This window comes from Bidens hawaiensis, unplaced genomic scaffold (assembly GCF_021521415.1).
Source record: "Bidens hawaiensis isolate Kalapana, Puna unplaced genomic scaffold, B.hawaiensis_p1.1 tig00031097_1, whole genome shotgun sequence".
NCBI lineage: Eukaryota > Viridiplantae > Streptophyta > Magnoliopsida > Asterales > Asteraceae > Bidens > Bidens hawaiensis.
The window spans coordinates 217,865-243,412 of NW_027495207.1; the positions used below are offsets into that span (position 1 = coordinate 217,865).

General features: G+C 33.8%; 1 protein-coding gene across 1 annotated transcript; it reads left to right on the forward strand.

Annotated features, from left to right (window-relative positions):
• The first annotated feature begins 437 nt into the window (after positions 1-437).
• On the forward strand, positions 438-3,235 carry LOC143581546 (auxin-responsive protein IAA31-like). The gene is made up of 4 exons (XM_077064309.1): positions 438-643; positions 1,907-2,118; positions 2,903-2,975; positions 3,091-3,235. The coding sequence occupies exons 1-4, from the start codon at positions 438-440 to the stop codon at positions 3,140-3,142; spliced, it is 543 nt and encodes a 180-aa protein (XP_076920424.1). The 3' UTR covers positions 3,143-3,235.
• The last annotated feature ends 22,313 nt before the right edge of the window (positions 3,236-25,548 follow it).

The following is a 25,548-nucleotide window of genomic DNA, read 5'->3' on the forward strand; positions in this document are numbered from 1 at the left end:
TAACGACATTTCACAATACGATAACTAAAATTAGATTCGGGGATATTTTATTTATTTATTTAAGTATTATCGAAACTAGGACGTTACATCTTCATTCCTTTGTAATGGTTCATTCCATTTCACCTCTCATTCATGCGTACCAAACGCTACCTTAATTACTTTAGCTTCTTAGGAAACTATGTATTCCTACAATAACACTTGTTATAAATTTAAATTTGTAGATTATGTGTAAAAATTAGTTCAAAATTTTTAAAATCTCAAGACAGACTAAAACTTATTAATATTTTTCAGTTTCAAATAACATATTTTTTTTCCATAAATATATGTATATAGAGAGAGAGAGAGAGAGAGAGAAACTACAGTGCTATGACAGAACATGCTGATATATTTACCCTTTTAAAGTAACACAAATCAGTCTTCATTTGAAGTCAGCAAAAATGGAACTTCAACTGACGCTTTCTCTCTCTTCTTCATCATATTTTTCACAGTTTGATCTCAACAAGCACTACAGCCATGACAATGTGGAAGCAAAGGATAATGTGTATGAGTGCTTGAGCATGCAACCTTTGAAGAAGAGGAAGAAGGCTTGTGTTAATGGTGATGCCAATGACGTTGAATCCAAGTTTATGTTCATAAAACACAAGTAAGCTACATTTTTTTCACTCGTTTGTATATTAATTACACTACTAGAAAACTGTTTTTGTGATGATAAATTCAGTCGAAAATTCGAAGAAATATATTCGTGTTTAATATTTTTCCGACCATTTTTGCCTTTTTGGCCACCTATACTTCGGTCTCAAAACCTAATTTTATTATTAAAAAATTTATTTTCACACATTAACTATCGATATCTATTATTTAGTTTTTCGGTTGATTAAATGTTATGATTTTTGTGACTGAAACTAAACAGCCACAAAGTTTGTGAGCAGATTTGGGTTAGTCACGAAATTTATGGCCATTTTTTAGTACAACTTGCTCAGGTTTTTTAGTAGCTAGTTGGATTCCCGGGCATGATGTGATAGGAACTCTCGGTTTACTATGATACCAGTAATTGCTAAAGCAATAAAAAAATCCTAAAAATAAATTTGTGACATGCCTAAAAGAATATCAACATGTGTTTAAATCGTTTGAAAAACATACGGCACAAGACTCGATAATACCAACACCTATATTGGTATTGTTCAGTTGGAATCGAGTTTGCACGGTGCTCTATTTTATATATAACTCTATTTTAAACAAAATATTAAAGAAAATGTCGATAAATGAAAGTTAAACACAACAATTGTGTATTTAGCTTTTTTTTTTCTAAGTTTGACTATCGATATCTATTTTTGTTTTTGATTTTTTAACAATTTTTATGATTTTTGCGACTGAAACTAAACGGTCACAATGTTTGCGACCAAACCAGTTGGTCGTGAATTTTATGGCTGTCTTTCGGTCGAGCTTGATCAGTGCTCTAGTAGCTAGTTGGATTCCTGATGGGAATTCGGTTTGTGGTGTTTGATTCGTTGCACTAGCGGCACACCCTGAAACCGGTGACCATGTTGTTCATTCGGAATCCGGATATCATCATGGTACCCTATTTTGAACACAACTTCGTTTTTAACAGTACATACCAAAAAGCCGAGAAATAAATTAAACACAATTTTGTATTCAAATTTTTTTAAAAAAATATTAACAAACGTAAGTTATAGAGAAAAAAACATACTTAATGTTACCTAGCAAAGACTATGGTTTAAGCTTCACTCAGAGGAAAAAAAAAAGTTGAAGTTAAAAAATGAGATTTTCGAAAAAGTAAAAAAAAAGCTAAAAAGGAAAAATTGTTTGCACGAATTGAAGTCATTGTCGTGTCAGGCATATATAACGTAATAAATGCATTGTCTGTTACAATGATTACAAACATTAGATTTAGTGGACAAGAAACCAGTCTGGTCGGGTGGCCACCGGTGAACAAAAGTAGTAAGAAGCTTTGCGGCGGTGGTGTGGGAGGGACAAAACCAAAGTCGATGTTTGTTAAGGTTCACATGGAAGGATATGGCATTGCAAGGAAGATTAACCTTAATCAACACCGCTCTTATCGTACACTTGTTCACACCTTAGCCCACATGTTTGGGAAGTGTAAGTATATGTAGGTTAATTTTCTAAAATGTTTAAAGTTGTTGATTATTACATGAATCATGAGAATAACCAACTTTTATTATATTTGTGTGTCGGTTTAAATTAGGGCTTTACTGGTGTCTATTTTGATGTAAAACTAAACCAAAAACCGAAATTTTAGTTTTGAGTATTTGAAAGTTGTTTAATTTTTGGTTTTTAGTTTTACCATTTGGGATTGAGAATTATGGGTAAGAAAAGGTTGTCTAAAAATATTGAACGTGGGCCTTATTAATTTTATGATTAGTTAATAATTAAATGATTAATATACATTTAAGCTAAAATATTTGGGTTAACTAAATATTAAATTAAATTATTATAACACTTAAAGTTTAAAATAAAAAAGGAAAATCTATATGTTAGGTTTGGTTTTTCGGTTTTAATTGCATGCGAAGCTTAAACGAACCGGAAGTTTGGTTTTTATGAAAATATTAAGCCAAACCATCAGTTCTGTTTAGGCTCGGTTATTTCGGTTTGGTTGTTTTTTCAATTTAATGCACACCCGTAGCGTTTATAACGACATTTTTTACTTTATAACTGCAAAAGACGTAAAGTTATATTGGTTTGTCTATTTCATTTCGTGTACAATAAAAAATGTCAAATCTAAAAACATTGCCCGACCTTTACTTCTTTTTTGTGTATTTACTTTTTTTCAAAGAGCTTATTGAGTACTGTTGTACATACAAGATAAATATATCCATTAAAATGATTCTTATGTTTTTATCGATTGTTTATAATCACATGCCAGGTAAAGAAGATGTTAAACTAACGTATCAAGACAAAGAAGGTGACTGGTTGCTTGCCGGAGACGTGCCTTGGGGGTACTTTCGTAAATTCACTTTAATTTTATTCCAGAAAATACAATTACATGATAATATTTGTGGTTATTGTTGATAATTAGCTTTTTATTTACCTGTTTTGTTTTTTATTTTACAGATCATTTATGGAGGCAGTTAAGCGTCTAAAACTACTGAAAAATACTTGTTGACGGGTTGATAGGATAGGGTGGTTTTACTTGAATTTGGGCTAGAAATAGAAGAAAATGTGGAAGGAAATATATAATTATGTTTTATGACTTATGAATACAATGTTTTGGTTAGTTTTATGTCAAAGTGCTTAGATTTATTTTATGGTTCCAGCATTTTATTTTATTTTATTTTATTTTATTTTATTTTACTAGTTATGACGAATGCTCAATTGTTCATAAGATATAATATATATTGTCTAATTTTGTCGGCATGAACTCCTGGGATGAGTTTCTACCGATAAACTTTAAAGAATGAATTTAAGACGTGAAAATTTATATGACGATGTAAAGTTTTGTATATTCTCGTCACCAAGCCCGGTTCTTGGGCGTGCAGTCTGTGCAGTGGCACGAGGCCCAAACATTTAAAGGGCCCAAAGGGTTTTTTGTAACTTTTATTTAATATACAAGCCCAAACCCAATTTGGTTAAACAAAGAGAAAGACCTGGATGCAGAGACATAAATTTGGATTTTGGGCCACTAGGTTAAATTATACATAATAGCTCATGATCAAACTTAGTGGATTAGTAGTAGATCATAACACGACTCCTGTCCAATTAATCTAAGTAGACCAACTTTTATTATTATTATTATTATTTTCAGTTTTGAACATTTAACTTTTGTGGAGGTATTATAGCATTTAACATTTTTTCAGTTTTGAACATTTAACTTTTGCAAACCCGATTTAGACATAGTTTAATGTGGACTTGACACCATGGACTTTTTACCCAAAAACCAAACTGGTTCGGTTTTAAAACGGTTTTTATTTTACAAACCAAACTGGTTTTAAAACTAAACTGGTTTGGTGTTTGCTTATTCCAAGCCGGTTTGGGTCAAACCGGTTTGGTTTTTGCGTTATTGCGTATTCCAAGCCGGTTTGGGTCAAATCGGTTCGGTTTAGAAACCGATTTAAGCATAGGGTAGCCAAACTGCTCTAGACCAGTTCGGGTCTGTTGAAACCGGTTTGATTAAAAATACCTAAACCGCTATACGAACCGGCGGTTTGTTTCAGTTTTGGGAAACGGTTTGGTAGAAACCAGTTTGAGAATTTTACACCTCTACCAAATTATTCCAAATATAAGCCCGTTTTTAACGGCTATGCTATGGGCCTTTGTGTTAGGGCCTGCTAAAAAATATGAATTTTTAAAATTTTGTTTTTAAAGAGTATATAATAAAGTTCATGAGAGTCATGAGTGAGAACCAATTTGAGTTTTTTTTCTTTTTGTTTCTTTTTTTTAATGTATGCCTAAAATTATTTAATAGAGTAGAATAGTATTGAATGATCTCTATTCTTAAATTAATTTATTTCCCTTTCCGTTCTAATAAGCTTATAAGAAAGTACCCATTAACATATCAAAATGTTATAACACAAGTGTAAATGTTAGAGTTTTACTCAAATTACACTGGAGAGAAAGTAAAGATTTGGAATGCAGGCCGCAATGTACGCCATTGATACGCCGGTAGATAAAAGTCCCTATATAAAAGTCCAAGGTTCGTAAATGATATGTCAGTAGATATATCATATATGAATAAAAAGAATGCAAATAAATCAGAGTTAGACAATACTAATTTATAAGTATACATTTTAAAATCTTAAAATTAATAAACAAATAATTAAAGTAGCATGTTGAATGATGCCTATATGTTAATGTTGGGTGTATTGCAAATCACTTGGAATGGCTTCAAATGAGCATGACCACCAAGCACATGGCAAGGACAAATATCGACTCTTGAGGATATTCATTATTCCTCTAGGAAAATTTAAAATATTTAATTACACATATAATCTCTAAATATATAGTTGAGTAATATTAAACTCTTCCAAACCATATTTGAGAAAAAAAAAACACTACATTTTTCATCCATGTATGTTAAAAGTTACACATTTTGTCATTTAGTTTTAGTATATGACACTAAACTTCCATTCCTATATTGCTCGTCACGCATTTCGTCAATTTGATAGATGGGCGTTAGATTCATCAATTAAGTCCAGTCATATGTAATGCTCATGAGAGAAGTTTAGTCCTCTTAACTCGTATATTTTGAAATATTATTAGGGCTTTGAGGCCTCCTTAAGTAGCTTCTTCAACTTCAATCTAATCGAGTTCATCTATGAGCCCCATATGGTTTCTCACCCATAAAGAAATTGATCCAATACACATGCTTCTTATTTTATGATCAGTTAATGACAAACCTAGGAGTTAGTTGTTACATAACTATAGATTTCACCTCAAAACATTTGGTCATGTTGTTTCGTCTAGAAAAGTCATCCCAATTACACTTCCGATTAAGAAAATCTGTTCTATGACTCTATATGAGACAACAATCACATTAGCCAGTTGTCGAGCCACATAGTCACATGCTATTCCTGTTTAGCAATAAGTATGCAAAACAATACCCACAAATCGTAGTTCATTCTAATTAGCTCTAATGCATTATCTCTAGACGCGGGAGCACATAATATACCAACTCCATACTTTTGCCTGTGTAATAACCAACTTAATATGCCTATTAATGAAAATTTTGATTCTACTTACAATTAGGTTATAGTTTAGCCAATAACTAACTAGCATGCATTTACTTCAAAAACAAGTGAAACACTTAAGCTTTTAATACATTAACACATTTATATAATTCAACGTGTACTGATTTTCATAAAGGCCATGCCAAATGACAAAAAACCTTTATTTAATATAATTTAGTCGCCATATAAAACGGAACGCAACGTATACTGTAAGTTGTAACAGGTAACATGTGTGTATAATCACACACGACACATAAATATGAATTTGTGGTCATACTAAAGAGTCTCCATAATAGAATGTTACTGATTAACAAACATATAATATATAAGTCTTGATCCAAATGTACATCAAGGAAAAGGAAGACCTCTAAGTCACTAATAAGTTTGAAATACCCTTTAAATTTGAAAGTTGGACTTACATGTTACTTCTATCTAGATAGTTTTGGTAAGGTCGAACCCACGTACACAATTGTTTTACTATATGTTATAGTGTGTCTGGTTTACCTATCTGACACTCGTAACACTAATTTACCAAATATTTTCTAAAGGCCACATCAAAAGAAATTATTGATAGACTGTGTTAGAGCACTTGTGTAGCCATCATGGACCATGTAGATATGGATGCATGGGGAAATGGGTGATGAGATTCGTTAGATGTGTGGGGAGGCGTGTTATATACTATAGTATTTCATATTCGTTCTCTGTGTTATTTTTGTATCCGACAAAACTCGTAGGGAGGGAATATGATTTGGATAGGATTTGGAATTGGAGGGAATATGATTTGGAATCTGTACATTCCAATAGGAATTGGAATTTGAAGGAATTGAAATCCAATTTCATTCTTGGTGTGTTCGTTTGACAAAGGAATTGGAATCAAGGTTTCTTTTTTTTTTACGAGAATAACGGCGGAAACATTTTAGTTTTTTTAGATTTTTTTATTTTTTATTTATATTTTGTGTTATGATTTTTTCAATGATTTTTTTAGGGGTTTCCGATTAAGATCAAAAACCCTTCAAAAATATATTAAAAAATAACAATAAAAAAATTATAACTCAAAATATAAATCGAAAACAAAAAAAGTAAAAAAACCAAAGTATTTTATTCGTTGTTCTCGTTAAAAAAAAAAAGCCACTAGAGAAAAAATTCCAACGAATTCACTTGAAATCCTCCACATTTTGGAATGATTTAGAATCCCATCATTTAAAGGAATTTGAAGGAATTGAATTCCAATTCCAATTCCAATTCCTTGACAACCGAACGCATCAAAAAGTAATTAAGATTCCAATTCCAACAAAACGAACACGTCATGTCATGAGATTTTAATTGCAATTCCTTTGAATTTCTACGAATTCTGTGAAACGAACGCGCCTATAAAGAATATTACTAGCAAAAGAAATCATGATACATTGTGTTCAAAACACCTATGTGGCCATCATGGATCAAGTGGATGTAGATGGATAAGGAATAGATGACATATGTGAGTGTGGAAGAAAGGGTAAAATTGGAATAAAAATTGATGGAGGGCAAATTTGGTATTTTAAATGTGGCCCCATTTGTTACGTAATAATATCAAAGTGTATATATCAACATTCAACACCCACTGCAAACTAAAAAGAGAATAATTGATGAGAGAAGACAGCACCAATAATAAATTATTTTATCGTACGATACGATATTTTGTGATACGAGAAATTGGAAATTGTGTAATATTCGTGTGATGCATTAACTTGCCACCTGCCCCCACACATTGTTCTGGTGCTCCCCATGTACATATGTACTTTCAATCTTTAATGTCATTCAATTATTCTGTTTAAAGTAAGATTATAATATTTCTAAGAAAAACTTCAATTTAATTATTTTATTTTATTAGCATCAATTTTAAAGCATTTCCTAAGAGCATTCGCATTCTATATATACGAGTGATAGTTAGGTTTGAACCCCCTATCTCTCACAGTAAACCATTAAGCCACATCCCTTATAGCATTTCTGTCTCTATCTCTATCTCTATAATTATCCAGAAAAACACTACACTTTCTTTTTCTTTTTTAATTAATATTATTTTATACTTTTATTATTATATTTTTTTTCTCATCCACTCACAACCACTTTCAAAACACATTAAAAAAATGAGTTAAGTACATGGTTGGTCCTTAAACTTTGCCCAAATTTCACACTTGATCCCTAGACTTCACTATTTACAAGCATGGTCCTAGTAGTTACAAATTTATTACTAATGTGGGGCACTTGCATGAATTTTGTAAATACGGTGGTCCGTATCAGCTAACGTTGTTAAAATTTTCAATTAAATTTGTGTCAAATAAACAAACTACCCTCAATAATAATATAAATTAACCCAAAATGTGTACTCTTGCGTATGTTATTTTGTTATTCCTCTCGTCTACGTTCATCATCGCCCCTCTCCACCGCTTTTGCACCAGGCGTTCAACATATCAAATTGGGATGCAGAATCAGGTTTTCTGCTAAATCGGGCTTCAGCAGAGGTCTTCTCGTCTTTATCACCGATGTCGTTGGTTTGTCGGCACTCATGCTTTGTGGTATGGAGAAAAAAAATAATCATCAACAAAATTATTGTTGATGAGTAAATTTGAACAACGTTTCTTCAAATTTATTCACAAACAAAAGTTTCTTCATCTTCTTCACTCACAACCACTTATAACTACTCGATATTATATAAAGTACCCACTCACAATAATATGAGAAACATGTTGAGAATTCTCTTAAAATGCTTCACCTTACTGTAACACCCCGACCGATGGCGGATTATACATCGGGGCGCCACATATTGTTTCATTACTCGTGACACTATTTGGTGTCAATATTTATTAATACACATTTATCGCGCACGCGCAACGCAATCACGAGATAACATAAATCAATATATTATAATTCAAAATATTCAAATAACATAAACTTGTCTTGTTACATTTTAATCTATGTCCAAAATAAAAGCAAACATCCTATGTGTCCTCAAGCTCCGAATGCAGCTACTGCGAACCTGAACATGTGTTAAAATAAAACGTCAACACTTGCGTGTCGGTGAGAGATCAAGTTTAATAGATATAAATAGATAGTAATAAATCTGCGCGCAACATGTGTAAATCTGGTGTTTAACAAGGGTGTAATCAGATTGTGATCAAGCCTAAATAGATCATAGTTCATAGTTCAATCCGTGCTCCCAAATGAGCACAAAAACAAGAAAACATCTGTGCAAGTGTAAACAAAAGAAAACCGTAAACGATAGGTCTCCCGTGTTCATCTAATGGATCCATGAAAACTTCGGAATAGGCCGAACAAAGCGGTTAATGATTCACACATACAAATAAACAGCCAAGTAAACGTCCTTACACATGGGATACTGCGCGACTAAAGTTCATAAACAAGTTTAAGATTCAAGTTTGTACGAACACATGAACATCCCAAACGTTAAAAATAAAAAGGGATTAGGTACGAGATTACTCACATGTAAACGGTGCGTAGAAAGATAATGCAGAAATCAACTCTTAAACAAGCACAAGTTAACATATAAATAAGAGTTTATTGGTTTATCGATTGGTTTTAAGTCTTGAATATATGTAACCATTAGTAATATGTATCTTAAACAAATTATTATATATATATTACCGGAGATGCAGGGAGGACAGAGGAGAAAACGGAGGCAAAGAGAGGAGGCGGCTGAGGAACAACGGCAGAGGGCAAGGAGAAGAGAGCAGAGAAGAGTTTAAGTGTTTGTGTGTGTAGTGTTAAATAACAAGAAAAATGGTATTATTTATAGGCAAACCCTAGGGAACACAATCCCTTAAAAAGAGGAAAAGATCTTCTACAGAATCAAGCAAAAGATATCAAAAAGCAAAAGATCAGAAAAGTAAAAGATATCAAGAGATATGGTAGCTGCAGGGGACAAGGAAAAAGGCTGACAGGAACAGAATAAAGCAAAGGAGGTGTCAGGTAAAGGTACTGGTCAAGGCATGGGAAAAGCAGATTTCAAAAGATTGTCAGTCACTTTTTCTGCCAACCAATAGGGTTGGTGCGCATGCTGCGCCGAAAGTGGCTTTTCAGACATAAGGCAGGTTAGGTCAACAGCACAGAAGATAAGATATCACAAAAGCAAACAGGCTGGATAAAACAGAAGAAAAGATACAAGTCTAGCGCGAGAAAGCTGCGCGCGAGAAGGCTAAGGCGCGCCGCGGGAAGAATCACATTTCTTAGCGCGCCGCGGGAGGAACTACAATTCCTAGCGCGCCGCGGGAAGAACTATAATTCTTCGCGCGTCGTGGGATGAACTACGATTCTTAGCGCGCTGCGAGAAGAACTACAAATCCTTAGCGCGTCGCGGGAAGAACTACCGTTCTTAGCGCGCTGCGAGAAGAATTACAATTCTTAGCGCGCTGCGAGAAGAGTTCGTCTCGCGTATCGCTGGAACAGCTGGTCTTCACGCAGGCTTCCTTGTAGAGTCTGGCGCGTGGAGCTGCGCAGACATCCTTAGGCGGGAAGAACCAAAGGACAAGCAAAGAGTTAAGAGAAAGGGGGGGTTCAAGGCGTAAGGGTTAAGCAGAGGGGCGGGACGGCGACAAGAGATAGAAAGGGTGAGAACGGCGGAAAGAAAGAGAGAAGAAGGCGGGAAGGAAATTATTTTTAGTAAGTAATATACAAATATATATGATTTATTAAATGTTAAATTACAAAGGTTAATAATCAAATTTTAAATCATAAAAAGAATCGGATTCGAAAACGGGTACCTGGGTCGGGTCGGATAGGGCAGTTGTCACACTTACAATAGTTATAAGAGAGTAATAACACTCATAATAACAAACATTCACAAAATTTTCATATTCATATCAAATTTCAGATTTTTCTTAAAACCTCACTTTTTTCTATAACAACAAATCTCAATAAATCCAATTAAAAATATTAAAATAATATGATATGTGTTTGTTTGTGAGAGTAGGATGAAAGTATGCAGCTGCAAACTTGTTTTATGGACTTCTCTCACGTCTCACATCAACAAAACCTGCCCACGCCTTTGTCTGCCTTTTCCACTTAGATTCGGTTCTGGACTGTGTCACATATGCATCGTTGTGGCTGTGGGTGCTCTTATACTAACCAGTTTTAAACTTTTAATTTATAAAGGGGTTTTCTACAGCCACCCCCCAAATTGCTAAAAAAACCGACTAATACACCGCGTATAGAGCTATAAACGGCGTATTGGTGGGTTTTTTTAGAAAAAACCATCAAATTTGTCTTATTATGTTTTTTTTTCTTTTTTTCTTTTCTTTTGTTATTTTTATTGTTATTTATCATTATTAATATTAGTATTAATATTATTTATTATTATTCAAAATTTGGCAGAGGACGTTCAGTTGCAGGGCTTATTTGGGAAAATTGACATTTCCAAACGAACTTTCAATTTATCGGCTGCTTTCGATATCGGCATCTTGAATCAGTTGCAGGACTTATTTGGGAAAATTGACATTGCCAAAACGAACTTTCAATTTCTTGGCTGCTTTCGTTATCGGCATCTCGAAACTCCTCTCGATTTCTTCAAACTCCAACTGTCTTGATCGTCGGCCACCACCACCAACCATAGTTGTCTTCACTTCAACACATAATATTCGTTGTCACTAAGCTTAAGCTTAACCACAGTTGTCTCGACCTCCCCAATTAGCGATGCCTATAACCACTGGATTCGGAATCAAGTCAGGACCGATCTCAATGGGAAATAAGATTCGATGTCACTACTGTGTGGGTTGACTAACACACACCCGTATGTTTCAGCAGCCAGGTGCCCGTGAGTGGGTACGCCGAACCGACGATTCGGTGGCGCCGGTCTAACCGTGTCGAAGTATGGAAGCATGGAACGAACGCCCTTTGCCAAATTTTGAATAATAATAATAATAAATAAATAATATTAATAATAATGATGATGATAAATAACAATAATAATAATAACAAAATAAAAGAAAAAAAAGAAAAAAAAACATAATAAGACATATTTTGGTGGGGTTTTCTAGAAAAACCCACAATACGTCACGTATAGCTCTATACGTGGCGTATTAATGGATGTGATGGGTGTCCCTAGTAGGACCCTTTATAAATACTATTATACCTTTTTTAATTAAATTTATCTTTTAAATTTATAAAGAAAAATAAACAACTAAGAGCATTCTCAATCCGTTCCCTAAAATTATGTGAGGGGGATTTGCAAATTATATGGTATAGTTATGAGTGGTTGTGAGTAGAGAAGATAAAAAATTTATATGGGAAAGTTAAATTTGGGATTTCACTGTAGATAGTAGATACAACATATTTTTTTAATATTTTTATAAATTTGTTGTGAGGGAAAGAGAGAGAAAATATGATGATAAAGGTATAAAAAATATTATTTAATTAAACAAGAGAGAGAAAATACATTGTTTTTTAGTGTAATTATATGATATACTAGATTTTATCCCCCGTATTACGAGGGTTGTTTTACATTATTCGTTTTTAATATTTATATATGTATATTTGCATTTTAATTTTATTTATTATAAGAAAGTTAATAATTAATATACTTGATGTTTGATGATAAAATAGTTTCACAAATAAATGATATGTTATAATCCGGTTTAAAAGCTATCTAGGTTTGGTGATACTCATTACCTGTTTATTTTCTTTATTATAAATTGTTTTTTAATTATAGATAATACCTTTTTTAAAATAAAACAGGATATTAATTTTTGGTATATCCCTATTTTATAGGATTTTCATATGAAATTTTTTTATGAGATTAATTTTTAATATTATGAGGTGTTATAACCCGTTTAAGAGCTATCTGGGTTTGGGGAGACCTTTACCCGTGAATTCGGGTTAAATGCGTGAGAAACCTTCGTTTACAAATAAAGCAATCTGATTGCTTGAGATAATGGTTTTACATTTTTCGTTTTTTAATATTTATTTTTTGGATTTTAATTTTCTTTATTGTTAGAAAGTTAATTACTTAGGGTATGATGATAAAACGGTTTCATAAATAAATGATATGTTATAACCCGATTAAAAGCTGTCTGGATTTAGTGATCCATGACCCGCTTATGTTTTTTACTATAAAATTGTTTATAAATTATAAATAATATATTTTTATTTTTAAATTGGATATTAAATTTTAATATATTCCTATTTTATAGGATTTTCATATAAAATAATTGGTAAGATTAATTTTTAATTTAATGAGATGTTATAATCCGTTTAAGAGCTATCTGGTTTTGGTAAGACCCATACCCATGCATTTGGGTTAAATCAATGAGAGGTCTCCATTTAAAAATCAAGCAATCTGGTGACTTCCATGAAAAGGGAGAACGACTACATCACGACACGTAAGATTTTATGGGTTTCGTTTATATTATATATATAGGGTAGAGAACGGACTGATAATGCTAATATGTTATTTGGAAAGAAATATATATATATATATATATATATATATATATATATATAGGGTAGAGAACGGACTGATAATGCTAATATGTTATTTGAAAAGAAAAAAAAACAACCTTATCCAAAACCGTTTATAAACTACATAGTGTGGTGCTACTTTGAACGTGTTGTATACTTCTCCCTTCCGGTGTGTTGATAACGCAAAAACCGGAGAAATGTCAAAACAACCTTTTTTTTTTTGGTTCCACACAAAATATTCATAAAATCTAAGGAATTTATGTATATTTAAATAATGTGATAGTGATTGGTATAGGAAAAAGAAAAACTATGAACGCAATGCCAATACTTACGCATGAAAGGTAAAGAAAATATTAATATTTTTGAGTGCTACGTATGACAAGCTATTAAGAGCAATTTTTTTTTTCAATAATTAATGTTTTTAGAGTTATTTTTTACATATATGGTGTCAACCTTTAATCATTTTACATTTTACTTTTGGTGTTTCCGTAGTTTGAGAACCAATGGGTGCTTGTCTAAGATAGACGTGTCACTAACTTGTTAAGTAAATTACAGAGAAAATCTCTAACTCTGCAATCGTAACCTGGATGGCGCAACTTTTATCAAACCAGGGTTTGAGAGTGAGTATTGCGTAAACTACCAACAATAGCGGCACTCTCTTTGGCGGTTTTGGGTAACATATCACACTGGGGTTTGGCTCACAAGTTCCTAAAAAAAGTTAAGCGTTCTAGGTTACTATTCACGGGTTAATCAAAATTAGACGCCCTGGTGTTACAATTCACTAGCTGGTATAATGAAAGTGCCCATCCTGGCCTCCTAGGGGTTGCAAGTCTGGATTGATAAAGGCAGGCCACCTTAGGGTTTGAGTATTATAAAAACATAATTATAAAAATAATCCTATTAACAGAGATCGAACATGCGATGGTACGGTTATGGGCAAAACAAAATATATAATCGATATATTAGTTTGTAAAGTTTCATAACCAAATAACAATTAGGAAAAAAAAAATCCTAAAATATCCCTTTTTATGAGAGAGATTCCACATTGTCCCCAAAATCTCGGAATTCAAGTAATGTCACACCCCAACCTAAGGCGGAAATGTCGGGGCGTGATCCGATTGCTCACAGCTCGAAGATACTATCATAATATAAAAGTGATAATATCTAATTAATTATTTTAATATTCCAATATACACATACGTTTACAAATACAGTAACCAATTTAACTAGCAAATATGAATTCAAATAAAGTTTAACTTGATTTCATCCTAAAGTCTTATCTACGTATCCAATCTTCAATCTTACATACAAGTAACCTGCATATGCGTATAAAATGGAGTTTTTGTCAACATAAAGTTGAGTGAGGATATCACCAGTTTGACACAACAATCAAATAAGCATAACGTGATAAGTGCGAATAATGAAATCAAACCGTAAACAAGTATGTAGACCGTTGCCAAGCGAATCGGGCATTGGTCACCAGCAGGAACACCCGCTATATGATTGATTGAATAGTAATCCCAATATACGATTGATTGAATGGTAACACAAGTAAGCAAGTAGGACGTATGTTTGATTAAATCACTCACAATAACACGTATGCATTTGTTTGAATATATATAGTATGAAAATACGAATACGTACGCATATGTCCCCAAAACGTTTAGAAAAGTTATAAAATAGGGGAATGATAAACTCACCTGATTGATTAAGCCAAACGGGAACGAATACGACAAGAAAGTGGAAATCACGCTCTTCGAGAATTACAGACAAGAATCCTGATCCACAGATTAAACGCGGCCAATTTCAAGATAGCAGAACCGGCGAAGACGATGATGAACGGGGTACACGAAGACGACGATGATTCAATTAAATATAGGCCTTCAGTTGGCGCCGGGTATAGAGGTATGCAGACGCGATTAATTGAGTTATGACTGATCCTAAGTATATAATTGATTTTTGGGTTTAAGACGGTTTATAATATATCGATTACACATTATTTTTGATCTGGTTTCCTAATTAGTTATGACGGTTAGGCCGATATTGGCAAGAAGGATCAAAAACATGATTCAATTCTTAATTTAGATCGATAATTGTGGCTCAAGTTAACTAAACGGGTCACGGATTTGGGCATATGGATACGGGTTAACGGATTTGGTAAATGGGTTATGAAAGTAATATGGAAAACTTTCATTTTAGTCCTTGAAAGTTGTCGGAGGAAATAATAAAGGTTCAAAGTTTAGTTTCGGGTTAGAATTGTCTATTTCCTAAAGTTATAAATATATATTAAATAAATATATATTGTAAAAATGATTTCTCGATAAACGTGCCATATTTAGTGATAAAATTTCCCGAATATAAAACGGGTCGGGTTATGGATTTAAATTTATATGCGGAAAACCCGAGTTGTTACAGTCTCCCCTACTTTAGGGAATTTCGTCCCGAAATTAAAGAAAACCACAACATCATCGTTTTGAAAACAATTAAGCTTTTTAAAGAAAATATCATATCATAGAACTTATAATAACCAAAGCAACGCTTCAAATGACGATCCGATAAGGGCATTTATATATAGGATGTACCAGCGGCGTATCCACCATGTCCTTATCATTTCACCATTCATACCGTTACCCAAGCTACCTTAGGTTCTAACTCATGACACATAATTGTATGCATTATGATTTCCATGCGAGGACTTGGATAATTATGTTCCGGACCATAATTACTCTTATCGTCGGATGGTCCACATAACTCGTTTCATTATGTGGGTTATAAAACATTTAAAATCCTTATTTTGAAAGAAACAACATTTTGATAATTTAAAATCCAAAAGGGGATAAATATTCGAGTTTGATTAATTAAAACCATGTAATTCTTGTTATATCTTTTGATTATTAAGAGTAAGGTTTTGGAAGATCGAAAGAAAATGGATTTCTTTGAGACAGACGCTATGATAAATTATGATGAATAGAAATCAGATAATAAGGTAAGAGTACAACAACCTAACAAAGTATAAAAGGAAACGTCATTCATAAGATGAAACGTGAAACATAGTTCAACAAAATCACCAAACGTCACAAATAACCAAAGAGTCAATACGATACCAAAAACAGAAAAGATAAGATAGTCTCAAAATAGAAATAAAGAAAGCAATAAAGTCTTCAAAGATCTTCAGTTACGGTTGGCTTGATTTCCTTGACTTGGAGCGCTTGAGGTACTTGGATCCATGATGACTTGGGCAGCAGCAGTAGATGAATTTGGGATAGCTTGGATAGGTTGGACTTGAACAGCTTGCATAAGTGGGGTTGGGTTGAAATGAGTTGGGTAAACTTGAGCTTGCGGGTATGGAGTTGGATAAGGGTGAGTCATGTTGGTGATTGGAGCTTGCAGTGGATATGGTGGATGGGTCGGGGCTTGAGAAGCAGTAGGGATGTAGTAGGGGGCAGGCATAACTTGAGCTTGATGTGCATGGATCAGTCGAGGGCACGCATTACGAAGATGACTATAATCTCCACAATTATAGCAAGTACGGGTTTTAGGAACACCAGTTTGAGCAGGTGGGGTAGTTTGAGTATCGGACGATGCACGGCAAGTGTTAGTAAGGTGACCATAACGGTTGCAAGTACTGCACAAGCGACATGGGGATTGAGGCGGAGATGGTAGTTGCAAACGGAGTATAATGGAAAAGTTACAGTATAGTTCTTCTTGTTAGGAGCATCTTGGTTGGAGGGTGGTGGGTTGGTTTTGTTAACAGCATAGTTGCGGTGGTTGGCCTTACGTTTGTGGTGAGAAGAATTACCAGTGGATTTGGGTTCGGCCTTAGCATCGGTAGAGGAATCGGTCTTAGAGTTGTCAAGGGTAAGTTCAGCATCTTTACTAGGCAGAGTTCCATCTCCAAGATGGTCATCAGACAGTGAAGCAGCAAGAGTAATAGCTTCCTCGATGGAGAGAGGGTCTCGACTAACCATAGCATCACGGAAGATCTTCGGCAATCCACGAATGTATTTGCGAATATCACGAGCCAAAGGAGTCACAATGTGAGGCACTATTAGGCTAAGTTCCTTAAAACGATTCGAGTAAGTTGAATTGTCACCACCAATTTGTTTAAGCTCCCAAAATTCCGTTTCAAGCCTTTGCAGTTCATGCTCGGGACAAAACTCTCTCTTCATTGCATCCTTGAGTTCATCCCAAGACATAGACAAAACTTCATCGACACCATGTAAGGCTTTATAAGAGTTCCACCATGTGAGAGCTCGTTCTTCAAAGACGCTCGTTACGAACCTAGTACGCTTATCTTCCGGACATTCACAGTGGATAAACTTGTTCTGCATTTGTTCAAACCAGCGGAGGAGCTTAGTAGCATTCTCCTCGCCAACATAAGAAGGGGGTTTAGCACTTGTAAAGTTCTTGTAGTGGAAATTGTTTGGTGTAGCCAAAGTAGCGGATCCACTGGAGTTGATATTTTACAATTGAGCCACGATCTCGGGTAGGGCAGTAGTGAACTCCTTAGTGATTCTAGTATCCAGACGGCGATCATGAGGGGTCGACGAGCGACGGTGGTTATGAAGATGAGCGCGAGAAGACATTCTACGAGGATCAACAATGAAAATGTATAAGATGATAAGTGAGTTGTAGGAATGAGTTAATATGAAATAATGGGGATGCGTATGTATATGTGTATGTATGTATATGAATTAGTGCTAGTGAAGACTCGAGGGCGAGTCAAGAATTAAAATAATACGTATGAGTTTGAAGCATTTAAGTAAATAATCATTGTTCTTATAAGATTTTCCATGAATAACATAATCAAGCATATCAAACTAGTTGACCTCCCATGAGCTTTCCATAGCAATTTTAATGGCCCTACTAAACAAGCAACATAAAGTTTGTGAACTGGCCTCCCATGAGCGTTCCATGGCAATTTGTTGGCCCAATTCAAATAACGATTAATAAACAATTGAGTTGTTCAGCCCATGAGCGTGTACATGGTATTTAACTCACCCAACTAATTAACAAATTATCGAATCAACGGAGTTGTTCGGACCATGAGCGTTACATGGCATTTAACTGACTCAACCAAATATCGAATCAACGAATCAAATATAAGTAGTTGGTGTATCTCGGGAATCACCCCGGCCGATACGTTCCAACCCAAAAATTAAATAGAAAATGGTTTAAGAAATGAATAGTTGAAGTGCCCATGGTTTTACATGGATTTTTCACCCAACTAAGCATTTAAAATAATTTAAAAACACAATTTGGAAGTATAACTGTTTAGCCGGTTATGTTTACCACGCAACCGTTTAGCCGATTACGGGTACCACTTAAAGTTATGGTTGTACGACATTTGTTATACTCCCACACTTCAAGGTGAAAGAGCAAAACAAAACACGGGAATTCTTAAGGAATTTCCCATAATAAAAGGTAATCTACTAAAATTAAGAGGATTTAAAAATATTTTGAAAGTTGAGGCATAACCTCGGAATTTGTGTGTGTGTGCAATAAATAAACAAGATAAATACAATTTAAATAATTAATCTATGCAAGCTGTAAACAATATATTAAATAGCACATAAGACAGTTTCGATAAGCACGTATAGGGTTCCTAACATATGTCTAGGACAAATTCTAACGACCTATCTTATAACCTTCGGCTCTGATACCAATCTGTCACACCCCAACCTAAGGCGGAAATGCCGGGGCGTGATCCGATTGCTCACAGCTCGAAGATACTATCATAATATAAAAGTGATAATATCTAATTAATTATTTTAATATTCCAATATACACACACGTTTACAAATACAGTAACCAATTTAACTAACAAATATGAATTCAAATAAAGTTTAACTTGATTTCATCCTAAAGTCTTGTCTACGTGTCCAATCTTCAATCTTCCATACAAGTAACCTGCATATGCGTATAAAATGGAGTTTTTGTCAACATAAAGTTGAGTGAGGATATCACCAGTTTGACACAACAATCAAATAAGCATAACGTGATAAGTGCGAATAATGAAATCAAACCGTAAACAAGTATGTGGACAGTTGCCAAGCGAATCGGGCATTGGTCACCAGCAGGAACACCCGCTATATGATTGATTGAATAGTAATCCCAATATACGATTGATTGAATGGTAACACAAGTAAGCAAGTAGCACGTATGTTTGATTAAATCACTCACAATAACACGTATGCATTTGTTTGAATATATATAGTATGAAAATACGAATACGTACGCATATGTCCCCAAAACGTTTAGAAAAGTTATAAAATAGGGGAATGATAAACTCACCTGATTGATTAAGCCAAACGGGAACGAATACGACAAGAAAGTGGAAATCACGCTCTTCGAGAATTACAGACAAGAATCCTGATCCACTGATTAAACGCGGCCAATTTCAAGATAGCAGAACCGGCGAAGACGATGATGAACGGGGTACACGAAGACGACGATGATTCAATTAAATATAGGCCTTCAGTTGGCGCCGGGTATAGAGGTATGCAGACGCGATTAATTGAGTTATGACTGATCCTAAGTATATAATTGATTTTTGGGTTTAAGACGGTTTATAATATATCGATTACACGTTATTTTTGATATGGTTTCCTAATTAGTTATGACGGTTAGGCCGATATTGGCAAGAAGGATCAAAAACATGATTCAATTCTTAATTTAGATCGATAATTGTGGCTCAAGTTAACTAAACGGGTCACGGATTTGGGCATATGGATACGGGTTAACGGATTTGGTAAATGGGTTATGAAAGTAATATGGAAAATTTTCATTTTAGTCCTTGAAAGTTGTACGAGGAAACAATAAAGGTTCAAAGTTTAGTTTCGGGTTAGAATTGTCTATTTCCTAAAGTTATAAATATATATTAAATAAATATATATTGTAAAAATGATTTCTCGATAAACGTGCCATATTTAGTGATAAAATTTCCCGAATATAAAACGGGTCGGGTTATGGATTTAAATTTGTATGCGGAAAACCCGAGTTGTTACAAGTAATGCCCCCATCTAAACAGATATTCACGTCGTGTTTGGTAGTCATCCCGACATGTTTGTCACCAAACGTTGCGTCACGACAAGTTTGAAAACTGGACGTCCTGACATGTTTGGTGTCAAGTCTCTACGTCCCAACTTGTTTTGTGCCAATCTCTGTGTAAAGAGGTGTTTGGTTTTTTCTAAAGTTTTAGTCTAGATATTATTATTATTATTATACTCATTTTTACTTTCTTTTGTAAATTAATATATAGTTTTACAATTTCTAAATACACTGTTGAAACGTCGTTATTTTTATCTATGTGTAGAATTTTATTTTTTTTTGCTTAAAACCGAGTTTGGTCAAATTTATATCGAATGTTTCGATTAAAATCTGACTACGTAAATAAAAGCTGATGTCAAACACCATCAAAGGTTGGTTTGCTTTTTAAACAATCGGTTTTCACACATGGTTGATGTGCTAAAATTAGTTTATTAATTATTAGCTAATTTAACCTAATCTAGACACTAAGTTGTATCTAGACTCTCTAAAAACTCGATTAAACTACTAGCCGGCAAATGAGTCGATCAACTCTAGTAAAGCTAAGTAGGTCTGGAAAACGAACCCACAAGACTTTTTTATTTACGTAAACTAGACACTAGACTCAACAATAGACATGACTAATTTGTTTTATATTTTTATTAGGGGATTTTACTAAAATACTAAATATTGTAATTAATTAAAAACTAATAAAGAAAACTAAAACAAGACTTAGTTTGAAATTGGATTTAACTCAAATAATGATAAAAGACCACCCAGGCTGGAATCCCAAATGCTTTAGTTATCTTTTAACTGGACACAGGTTATTATGGAAACGGGATCATAACTTATTGAGAAACCGAACATGACCCTTGACCCTTCTCAAGAAGACACCTATGGACCTCTAATAAATTATTAAAAACCCCGGTTCATTTAGACTCCCTTACGGTAATCTAACTATTATGAAAGGTAAATTTTTATGACAAACTCCCTCACGGTATGAAAATCAAAGGTAAAATTGATCTCTTGATTCGAGTCAATAGACAAGAATTGATAAGTAAACCAAGACAAGCTTTTCACAAAGGACCTAACTTAGCAATTTATCAACCAAGACCTATCAAATAATCTTGTACCTCACAGTTATTAAGATTAGTAGAATACTTAGACCTACTTGATAATTGAATATGCTTCTATGATATATTAGCCAATTAATCACACAAATCAAAACACAACGACAATGATCTAACAAAATCCTATTATATGAAAGACATTCAACAAAGATTATGTGAAGCAATAAACAACCATCAAACTAGTTCAAGCATGCATGCACAACGAATCAATCAACCAACTCTTTTGCTTTATCATAAAAACTCCAAAAACAATCCGAAATCCAAGTTCAAATAAAAAATCGAGCAAGTGTTCATCTTAACCTAGGTGGTTTATATAATTTTAGCCAAGCATCATGATTAAGTTCATCATAACAATAAGTTTAAAACAACAATTCATTGAATGATATTGAATAAAACGAAAACCGAGAAATCGGGACAATAAAATCTGTGATATATTCGTTCCGGTGTCTTGAGCTCTTCAACTAATAATTCCTAGCCTTCAAAACCTTCAATTTCCGAGTTTCCGAGCTCCAAAAAAGTCGTCTAAGGTGGCTGCAAGTCGTAAGTCTCTCTATGGTTTTGCTAAGTATGTTTATATAACAAAATAAGCCTCAAAACCTTGCAGCTTGTAATGTAACACCTCGGCTTAAGCGGAAATGCCCGAGTGTGACGTACAGATTGTTCAAACACGTGATACTATTTGGTGACCATAACAACATTAATTCATTTATAAGCCAACTAACACAAGTTCAAAAGAAATAATACAAGTTGAAATCAAATCACTATCATAACAAATGTATTGTTTATTGAATAACTTATGTTTTCTAAGTGTCTTCAAGGCTTCATCCTCTAATCACGATACCTGTAACATATGTATAAAATAAAGGTCATCTATATATATATATATATATATATAGCTGGTGAGATTTCCACAGTTTGATATACTATGTAAAAACCATACAATTCCATGAAAACTTGTAAAATGCGCAAGTAAGGGTTCTTTACACTTGATGTAATGGATCTGAGTGTAAAGAACAAACGAAGGTCCTTTCCAGTTGGGGCTACCAACGTACTCAGATATGAGGTCCCTTTTCCACTCGATACAAATGGACTTGAGTGCAAAGGGGGCGTATGATCATACTTATTGAGACTACCACTTGAAATCCACGTATATAACAAATAAGCAAGTAAGCATACAAGTCCATGATATGAATTGTAGTTTGTAATCAAAGTTGTAAATCTTGAAATTTAATAATGGATACATATGCTACCCTAAAATATGAAAACATTTTAAAAGGGGTTGTGAAAACTCACCTTAGGATATGAGATACAAAGGAGAACTCGAAAGCGTTTGAAAATGGTAAACAATCGAACACGTCATGAAAGCCGAAGCAAGCGATCCGCACTAACTAAATTGAGTAAAACCGAGACTTAATTGATAATCGTAAATATAATTGTTGCTTTAACGAAACAATTTTTAGAAAATTAAAGTTTACGTTGCGTTTAATAAATGATTTTTAATAACGGTTTACGAAAATGAGAAACTTGGTTTTTAAATATAAAATGGTGAGATATACTTTATAGTTAATTTACATAATTTTTATTTAATTTAAAAAAGTTTTTTATAAATTTATTTTGATTTTTAATTGATTAAACTGATTTAATTATCATTAATACACTGAAAAATATTTAATAAAAAAAAATATGGGACTGACCCGAGTTTCGAACCCAGGTCTGTGTACCAACCATTTGATCTAGGCTTCATAATCGTTAATGGTTTGATTTTGAATATATATATATATATATATATTACAAGTTTTAAATGATTTTTATTTAATAATAATAATATAAACATGCTATAAAAACAAAACGAAATGAACGCGTGACCCAGGTTTCGAACCCGGGTCTGACCATTGATAATCAGACAAGTTAACCAGTTGAGCTATGTATTGAATTCGTTTTAGACTTGAAAAATATTATATATATAAAATAACCAGAATCATCTTCTTCACATAAACCCTAGATTTGAAATTGAAGATTCTGTTCCATGTTTGGTGAAATTAGTTTAGGGTTTTTGTTCATTGATGTAACGACATTAAAATGCATATATCAATTACCTTATAATGTTTTGCTTTGACGGAAAACCACAAGTCGCCGGAGCCGAGATTTGGCCGGATTAATATGAAGAATATAGAGATGTTTAGAGAGAATAAGAGGTATGAGCGAGTTGTACAGTGTCTTAATCAACTATTTATACTAGTAAAAGGGAGCGTCTACGCGTTAAGCCATTTAATTGGATTTCTGGATTTTTTGGCGTTCATCACGGTCGTGATTAGTGGTTTTATAACGTGATTAGTGAGTTGATTAAGGCGTATTAACAAAGAAATAACGATCTTATAATATTTAATTATATTAAAATGTGTTAAACGGTGGCCAGTGGCCACTCCGGTGCCGGATTCCAGTGGCCGGGAAAACGAGTGAAGGAGTGGGGTGACGGGCTGGGTTGGGATATTTTAATATTATAATTCAATCAATCAATCATGCCCAGTAAAATCCCACCGACAGCAAAGCTATAAGTAGGGTCTGGGGAGGGTGGGATGTAGGCACACCGTACCTCTATCCAAAGGAATAAAGAGGTGGCTTCCAGAGAGACCCTCGGCTATAAGTACATGTGTATGAAGCAAAATAAAGGAAATCAAAGTTTAACAGTTATATAAAAACTACTACTAATTATAATAATATTAATAATAAGATCACAGTTTAACAGCTATATAAGCTAATAATAATTATAATAATAATAATATATGTAAGGGAAATACCATTATGGTATGTGACCTAAATAAGTTAAGTCTAAGCCCTAAGGTATTCAAATCTCTCTAAAAATCCTTAACTTTAATTCTACTTCTCCACGAATTCCTATCCTCAACCATGTCCTCGGAGAGGTTTAGGTCTATCAAATCATGCCTAATCCTCTCATCCCAAGTCAATTTCGGTCGACCTCTACCCCTCCTCCCCTCTATAGTAATGTTTTCTACGGATCTAACAGGATTCGTCGTCTGTCTTCTCTTTACATGTCCAAACCATCTCAATCTCCACTCTCTTATCTTGTCTGCTATGTTCGCCACCCCTAATCTCTCACGAAACACAACGTTTCTTATTCGGTCTAGCCTTGTGTGCCCACACATCCAACATAGCATTCTCATTTCTGCTACCTCCATCTTCCGCACTTGTGCCTTCTTGATGGCCCAACAATATGTTCCATATAGCATTGCAGGTCTAACTGCTACCCTATAGAATTTCCCTTTAGTTTAGTCGGGAAACTCTTGTCGCACAATATACCTGTGGCTGCTTTCTATCTACACCATCCTACCTGAACTCGGTGGGTCACATCACTGTCTAATTCCCCATCGCTCTGTACAAATGATCCTAAATACTTGAACTTCGTTACCTGCGGGACCACCTGCCCTTCAATTGTGATCTGTGTGTCTTCATTGTCGTTTATCCCACCAAAATCACAGTGGAGGTACTCCGTCTTAGATCGGCTAATCTTTAAACCTTTTGTCTCTAAGGTTGTTCGCCACTCCTTTTGTCTCTAAGGTTGTTCGCTAATCTATAATTATATTAAAATAATTATAATATTTTAATATTATAATTATATAATTTAAATGCAATTTACACTTTTTACCCCTCAACTTTGGTATTGTATTAATTCAGGAATTTAACTATAATTTACAATTTATACCTTAACTTTGTATAATGCTATGATTGGAAAATAAGTTTAAAATTATTGGATATTTTCGTATTAAGCTAGCATAGTTTGAAGATTGTTTAAATTAGAACTCTAAATCTCGTAGTTTTGATAGTTGAACAAAAACGTATAAACGAACAATTGACAGCCATGAATCATCGAGAATGTCATGAAACGAAAATAATAATAATATAAATATATATATTTGTAAACAAAACCGAAAATTCAAAATGGGTCGGGTTTTCGGGTTTGAAAAGTAACGAATGTTACATGTAACATCTCGGATTTTTCGTATTTTAATTCGTATTCGTTTACCCGACTCGGGAATGTAATTTGGATCTTTTGTATTTATAAAACTTAAATTTATTATCATTTAACTTTATTAAACTTATTTTATACCATTGTAACTTTCAAACTCGTCAAATAATGCTTAAGAAACTATAAAATTACTTAAAAAGAGCTAAAATGGTATTTTATAAACTTCAGGGACCAAACTTGTCAATTTTGAAACGTG

Coding starts and splice junctions, on each gene's coding strand:
- LOC143581546 (XM_077064309.1), top strand. CDS start 438: ATGGAACTTCAACTGACGCTTTCTCTCTCTTCTTCATCATATTTTTCA. Junction 2,119..2,902: donor AGCCCACATGTTTGGGAAGT/GTAAGTATATGT, acceptor ATCACATGCCAG/GTAAAGAAGATGTTAAACTA. Junction 2,976..3,090: donor GCCGGAGACGTGCCTTGGGG/GTACTTTCGTAA, acceptor TTTATTTTACAG/ATCATTTATGGAGGCAGTTA.